General features: G+C 35.6%; 1 protein-coding gene across 1 annotated transcript in view; it reads right to left on the bottom strand.

Moving 5' to 3' along the window:
* Positions 1–1941: 1941 nt before the first annotated feature.
* LOC140146355 (plasminogen-like) overlaps positions 1942–8229 on the bottom strand; it is a 40112-nt gene continuing 33824 nt past the window's right edge. Inside the window, exons 7-8 of the mRNA XM_072168173.1 lie at positions 7357–7445; positions 1942–6583 (exon numbers count right to left, since the gene is read on the bottom strand). Of these exons, the coding sequence (XP_072024274.1) occupies positions 6434–6583; positions 7357–7445 (239 nt within the window). The 3' untranslated portion in view covers positions 1942–6433. The remainder of the gene's footprint in view (positions 6584–7356; positions 7446–8229) is intronic.

The raw sequence follows: 8229 nt of genomic DNA, 5'->3' as shown, positions 1-8229 counted from the left end.
ATTTTTGAAATAGGAGAAAAAGAGGGCGCAATGAGGGTTCTGTGTTTTTTTGTTTCTTTTTTTTGGGGGGGGGGCACCCTGTATATTCACAATTGCCCAATGACAGCAATATCCGTAGCTTTTGCATGTAGGCCCTATTGGCATGACATTAGTCATGTTCATGCGCAACAAATTTTAATTTGATTTATGCGCTTTAATTTAATTTATTTTTAATTTAATTTATGCGCTTAAAAGCGCATAAAAATATGCCTTTGTTATAAACAATTCTTAAACATATAATTCACAAAATATAAAGTAGACAATTCCATTTTGCTATTTCAGTTGAAATCCACACACCCCCTATGGACGACATGACCTTATAATTTAAAATCTTCCACACATAGAATGTTCATAATTTCAAATGGGGTTACTCAATATGTGGGAGATTATACAGTGTACTTCGGTTATATGCGCTTTTATAAATATGCACGCGACCACCTCCGCGCTGCCATTACAGCTTATAGCTAGACAGTAAGTCTCGAAGTCCGGGGCTCGAACTGACCTATACGTACTGTACATAGCGTGTGGTCTTCCTATACATTTGAATGGAAGGCGGAACAACATGAGACTACAGCAGAATTGCCTATTTTGTTCAACTTTGTGATTATATTGTATACCTTTCCGTCGTTGAATATTTTTTCCGTTAATACCCAGCAAACACAAAACGTTTTCGACATCATTCGCAAAAGGTTATAAAAGCTTGTCAGAAAACGTTTAAATGTCGGGTTATATAAAGGGTGCATTAATGGTATAAAACGTTTTTATAACATTAAAAAACATTTGTTCGTAATTTACTGCACAGCAAACACAAATGTTTTACAGAAAACATTTAAATGTCGGGTTATATAAATGGTATAAAAACGTATTGATAACATTCCAAAAACATTTTTGAAAACTTGGTGCAAATCATTCTAAACAGAATGTTATTTTGGGGTTGAAATAATATTTTGCAAAAAATATTTGCCCAAAATATTTACAATAACGTTTTTAAAATGTTTTCATGACCTTTATATAACCCGACATTTAAATGTTATTAAAACGTTTTGTAAAAACATTTTAAGAACATTTCTGTGTTTGCCTGGTGCAAATATTTTAACATAATGTTATTTAAGTATTGACAAAATATTTGGCCAAAAATGTTTGCAAAAATAGTTTACAATGACATTTCGAAAACATTTTAAAAATATTGTTGTAGTGTGTTTTCATACAAAACGTTTTAAAACGATTTCATTACCTTTATATAACCCGACATTTTAATGTTATGAAAACGTTTTTACCTAAACCAAAACCCAAAATATAACTTATTTAAAACGTTTTAAAAACGTTTTTGTGTTTGCTGGGTACTTTCAAAATGTTGTTTTTGATAACATATGACAAATTCGGAATTGCAACATGTGTAACAAATTTGCAATTCAATTAATACGTAAATTTGATGAAATATATCGACAGAGTTCCTATCCTTTTCTGTATAGATGAATCCAACGAGTCAAGTCATGGTCAGGATTTGGCCGGCCATATTTGGGTACCCCCATGCACCAAGCAGGTGTTGTGAGTGGATTAAACCCGCTTAAAATTTGATGTTAGATTCTTTTGTGTTGTAAACTGTCATCATTCTTTTGTCTACGTGTTACACGGGTGGGATAGTTGGGTACCCGTCGCGTTAATATTCGTTAATAAGCATGTGTGCCTACTAACGAGTTGCTCAGACAAGTTCGAATTTTTAGGGTAGTTTATTAAACTTTATTTTATAATATCTGTGCTTCAGAAATTGGTATATTAAAAGAAAAAACTACACTAAAAATTCATTCTTGTCCGAGCAACTCGTTATTAGCACATATGCTTATTATCGATTCTTTACGGTAGTACAATAATTCACACATTGGCCTTAAACGATGCCCTTTATTCCCCAGTTCTCTCATGTGCAGATGAGTTAAAGAAGGACAGTAAATACCTTTCATGAACTAATTATCGTATTATTGGAACTAAAAGTCACTGTTGCAATATTAAAAATAAATACATGTAAATAAAAGTAGATCACAAATACATTACCTCAGAGGATTAATAATGACCAATCCCTAATTTCATCATTTTCATTTTCCACTATTAAAGGTGGTCCGATTTCAATGCATGTTATTCGCCGTAGAAGTGACGTAATAATCGGATTTACTACCATAGCAATATAGATGAATACAATTTTTGAATAAATCCCCCTGCACTACAAGCAGATTACACTCTAACAGGTGCGAGTGATCAGCATGATATGCATATTCTATAAAATTACAGGTCTTTATCCCTGTTCTTTGACATCCATGGTTCAATGCTTAGGTACCGAGTGAATGGTATAGTTCAGGGCGATATATTGAAAATTGTATTCATCCATTGCTGTGGTAGTTAATCCGATTAATTACGTCACTTTTACGGCCAATTTCAACCTTGGTTGCATGACCTCGCTCCTTACGTATGGAGTTTCATCCCTGTATTTCAACACCTAAAAATATAAGATACTCTGGTTGAACAAAATAATCAGGATCGGCGGAATAAACGCATTAAAGAACGTAGTATCTGGTCCAGAAAATGCACGTACTTGTGTACGTTTCAGCAAACACTGTTACCTTTGTCAACACTTGATGATGAGCGATTCCTACTAAAACTGGGATCAAGAAAATCTCAAGATAGTAAATCAACTAGTAGGAATCACTCATCGTCAAGTATTAACAAAGGCAACAGTGTTTGCTGAAACGTAAGTAAGGACCCGGTGCTCAATCTCGCCGATTACCTCTGCGTCGTCTCGCAGCATTTCGATGGCTCTACTGCGTCTTGCAGTTTCAAGCCGCAGCACGCCGATGAATTAATATAGTATAGCCATATACCTGGTTGCGAATTCGCGAGCAGTTATGGGCATCGAGTTCGCAACATCTTGCCATCTTCTTGCTCTGCGGTTTGCCATTCATTACTCAAAACCTTTATATTAATGTTTATTGTAGTACGTACTTGAGTTTACTCACCGTGAGCAATTTGCGGATCAGTCGATATAATCCGGCAAAGAATCAACGCACTCAAGGACACTAATTTGTAAGAGTATTGTTGTCAAGTGTTATAAGCCGGTTGCGAGAAATGTAGGAGTTGGGCCGATCAAGCCGATGAACGGGTGACTGAACATGGCTTTTCATCGAGCAGACACACATTTTGTTAGTGCATATCGCAACAGTATTTTATTTCTCAGCATAGGCGCATCGGCTTGGGTCTGCGTCTTGGGTTGCGAGCACGCCGCAGACTTTATCGGCGAGATTAAGCACCCAGACCTAAGTGCATTTTCTGGATCAGGTACTATATACGAACTTTGTTTGCCGACTCACAGAACCTGTAATGAAAATATTCTATAAAGTATCAAAAATTTATCTGTTTTCCGCTTTATCATGATTATATTTATTTATAATTAAAGTCTCACAAAAGCAAAATATATTTAAGACACGTATTTTTTGTCATATAGTCATTTTATTAAATATTATTTGACATTTATTTATTTTGCAATTAGGAAATGACTAGAGCATGTTTTGTGCAGATCGGACATCAATATTTTTATTAAGGGGGTACTACACCCCTGCCAAATTTTGTGCCTATTTTTGTATTTTTCTCAACAATTATAGCGCATTGGTGACAAGTAAGATATGTATATTATAGGGGCAAGGACTACAACTACTGCACTGGAAATTTGATTTCAGCACAGACAACAGTTGTGGAGTTACAGTCAAAAATGAGGGAGAACCAACATTTGATCAATAAATCAATAACTACTTGCCTTGAGTTGCTGAATTTTCAGTGCAGCAGTTGTAGTCCTTTCCCATATAATATACATATCTTACTTTGAAGTTCAGCGTGGTTTCTTGCTTGTACATTATTCGGCACGTTAATCGCGCGCGTAAAAGTATGTACACGCACCAATAAGTAACGCTAAGCTAACGCTAAGCTAACGCAGAACACGCTGAACTTCAAAGCTAGTGCCGGTGACTCGAGGTAGATATATTGACTATATACATCACAGATATTGGAAACCTTTTTTTTTCTCACTGCCTGAGGCTAGACAAACTATTTGGTACAAATTTCATGAAAATTGAAGCAACTTTAATTTTTGACCCCTGTACAACTTGAAAATTGACCTTCGATACCTTTTGGCATATAACTCTGCAACCAAAGGTCGTACACGCACAAAATAATACCAAACGGATAATTTTAGATGCTAACGAGGGAAATCGGGGTATGTTTAATTGTTGCCCCTGCATATAACTCCATGAGGTCATTTTGATGGCCATAGACTCAAAATAACGCTTGCTCGCCACCTTTTTGGATTCAGCAGGTCCAAATTACTGTCTGTTCAATTAGCTTAGATTCTTGAATTTTTAAGATATTTGGAAAAATAAAAACTTGTGGCCAAAGTCATCAAAGAAAAGTGTTAGCACAGCCTTAGACCTAACGTGATTTATACTTTTCAAATTCCCAAGTTCAATTTAAAACCCCATTTCTTTTCAATTTTGCCTCATTTTGGGCAGTTACTTGGGTCCACCGAAAGGGTTCGCGATCTTTTTACAAATCGAGTGGGACGGTCCATTCTCAACCTAGGGCATAGACCCTATCCAATTTAGCAAAACAATCTGTCCACCAATCTGTCCTGCCATTTCAATTGTTATACCGTTCCGGTTATTGGATAGGTTCTATAGGTGATGATGGTCCACCGGTTTTTGTTACACGAAATTATATGGCGCGAGTACGTTTTATGCATAACATTATTCTGAGCATTATTTTTCCTAAACAAGGACATTAAAATTATGGATTTCGTTCTCATTTCAACTGGTTTACAATGTAAATTGAGTTTTGTTTAATACCACCATTCCTTCCCAAGAATATCAGCATTCGCTTGACATTTTCAGATACAGTAACTTTACAAGAAATGTTTTCTGTAACCTGATTTTCTTGTATAAAAGTTCTTTTGTTTCACAGTTTTTTCAGTTTGTATTCAACAAACAAAACGAAATAACAAATTGAAAATAAATGTGTAGTTTTATAATAGGCCTATTATAGGCCTACACCTTCTCAGACCCATTCTCAGACCCATTCGCACAATAAAAAAATAAATAAATAAATAAATAAATAAATAAATAAATAAATAAATAAATAAATAAATAAATAAATAAATAAATAAATAAATAAATACACAAGGAATGTATTTATATAAGCTGGGCCTATATAATAATAACGTATAGTAGGGTTTCAACACAAATTAGGCATACTGGCAAATATTTAGCTGGACAATACTCCTGATGCGGATGGTCGAATAAATACCATCTCTGCGCATTGTGACATTTGTCCCCATTGCTCTTAATGGATTGATTCCAAAAAGTTTATGGTACCCGACGTTCGACGGCTTTTTATACAAATATCGCGGGAAAAGACCAAAATTGAAAAGAAATGGGGTTTTAAATTGAACTTTAGAATTTGAAAAGTATAAATCACGTTAGGTCTAAGGCTGTGCTAACACTTTTCTTTGATGACTTTGACCACAATTTTTTATTTTTTCAATTATCTTAAAAATTCAAGAATCTAAGCTAATTGAACAGACAGTAGTAAGGATACCCAGGTTATCAACTTTTACTAACAAATGCCTTATGAAAGCTGAATTTTTGAAATTTTGTCCAGACTATCATGAATATGAAATTCGTTTCAATATTAGGATAAATGTCGGGTACTTTCGTTTTGCAAAATATTTTGCATAGAAATTAAGTCAAAATGTCACTGCTCCAATGTATAATATTGTTCCAACTGCCATCCAGTGGCGTAGCTATAGGGGTTTTGAAGCAATTACTCGCTGATCGCGCGATAATTTATTTGGTATGAAGTTCAGTGATTTTCGGTCTTAAATTTATCTTTCAAATGAGTATTTCTGCTGACATTTTTTGACTTTCATCGCTTGGAGGGAAAGTAATGATGCTGAATCGGTCAGTTCGTTGCACCCTAAGGTGGCGCCCAAGGTACGTGCCCCACTCTGACCCCTCTCATCGCTACGCCACGTGCTGCTATCTAATAACCTCATGTAAACCATTTAAAATCTATGTGTAAACAGATTAGACTCCCCATTTCTTTATACAGACACCCTGCAAAACATGCCATTTTCATGTTGAGAAAAGACTGGCTAAACAGGGATGTTAGTCAATAAAGTACTATAATTTGCAAGATTAGGATGTGCTCTGTTCATGTATTTTTTGTTACTAATGATCGAAGTTGAACTGCACAGCCTTCAAGCACAGAAAACTGAAGCCGAAAAAATGCATTGTGGAAAATGTGATATATTAATAAACAAAATAGGAGAACTGATAATCTGGAATGAATTATTGAATTGAATTTATAATTTTTTTTTGCAGATGTATCCCTCTGTACTTTCACATGACAAATCATTCCAGAGACCATTGTTATCACCAGTTAACATATGTACACAATCCTCATTGAACCAATCATCGGGGTTTGGTGGGTTCCAGTTCCTGAAATGTCCGTACTGAAATAATGTCAAATAAAAAACACTGCATTAGTTGGTTTTGAAAATCGTCGCTGGGCGGGAAAAAATCTCATTATGTAGTTAAAGGTCGAATGCAGTTGGGGCATTTTGTGCAAGCTGACATAAAAAAAAAATGATCAAAATTGCACATGTGCGGTTTGTGTAAATGGGGCCTTACATGGGGTTTTGCATTTGACTTACTAGGAGGTTTTTGCCGCCCATTGACGATATAAATTATACTGCGCACAAAAAATATCCCAACACGTAAAACAAAAGCCATTTTCTTAAAGACACTAATACTAAATTACAAAATAAAGTAGTCATAGATGAAGAATTTTGTTTTGCGTAATTTGATACCTCATTCGGCACAATACGACTTCATTTTACCAACTTATAGTAATTTGAATAAAACAGACTTTTTCCAAAGTGACAAAAATTGACATTGACCTTTCCCTCAAAGCACGAAGATATTGAATACAGTGGAGTGAGCATTAATCTGTAGCTGGAATGAACCTGCAACAATAGGCAGCGGAAATCGCCTTGAAGGAGAAAACAACAAAATTTATCACTTTTAAAATTCTACCTTTTGCGCATAACTTAAACTGAAATGTCCCTCCCAGTCAATGTCATTCAAACCTATCCATAACCAGTTGCATTATGCGCAAGTCACGGCAAATCGGAAGAGATTTGACCGAATTTCGGAAATGACTCCTAACTTGATGACCTTTTAAAGCTTTGACTCTTTTATACACGGAACATGATCATGGACTTACCAGTGAACCGTCTTCCCAACGGAAATGTCCCTCCCAGACAATGTCATTCAAACCTATCCATAACCAGTTGTCTATATTCCCCGTCAACTCTGTCCAAACAAACAAAAATTTGCCCGAATTAATAAGCTCGAAAAATATTTGGCTCCCACATATATATAGGGCTTTTGTTATCATCTAAATGGTCGTCTGTCCGGGTGGCTGGCTGTGCTGTATAGTTTTATATATTTGCTCAGTTTTTTTATATTATTTGCATATTTATGGATATTAATAAGCGTATTTGCATATTTTGCATACATTTTCATTAATCCACTATATGGCAAGTAAGATATGTACACTAAGCCAAAAAAGAAATTCAAACTTATAATTTTTCACAAGGTCAAATCTTAAAATCCTGTCCATCAAAATTAACTAAAATTACACACAGGATTGCCTCAATACTCTACTCTAAACACATGTCAGTAACCAATCAGTTGGCCAACTGACACAACCGCAAAATGCACTGATATGGAACAACTTCCTAGACCACGTTCGCAGCCCTATTGGCACCCAGCAAAAGAAATCTGTGAGAATGGCATCTTGAATCACAGGTCACAGCCAACAATTTTAACAACATTAAGTTAAAAACATTAAAGAGTGTCAAAACAAACAAACCTACCAGGATCATCATGTCATATGTCCAAACAAATAATGAAGTCCTTTAGTAACGGGAAGCATGTGGCAATCTTCCCCAGGATATCATCAGGAACTTGGTTGGAAGCATGAGAAGCAGGTGCACAGCATGCGTGCAAGCGCACGGTGGACACGGTGGACCGTTACTAAAGGACTTCATTATTTGTTTGGACATGTGACATGATGATCCTGGTAAGTTGGTGA

This window comes from Amphiura filiformis, chromosome 2, assembly GCF_039555335.1.
Source record: "Amphiura filiformis chromosome 2, Afil_fr2py, whole genome shotgun sequence".
In the NCBI taxonomy this organism is placed as follows: domain Eukaryota; kingdom Metazoa; phylum Echinodermata; class Ophiuroidea; order Amphilepidida; family Amphiuridae; genus Amphiura; species Amphiura filiformis.
Note: the sequence above shows the minus strand (reverse complement) of the source record. Positions and strands in the feature narration are given on the sequence as shown.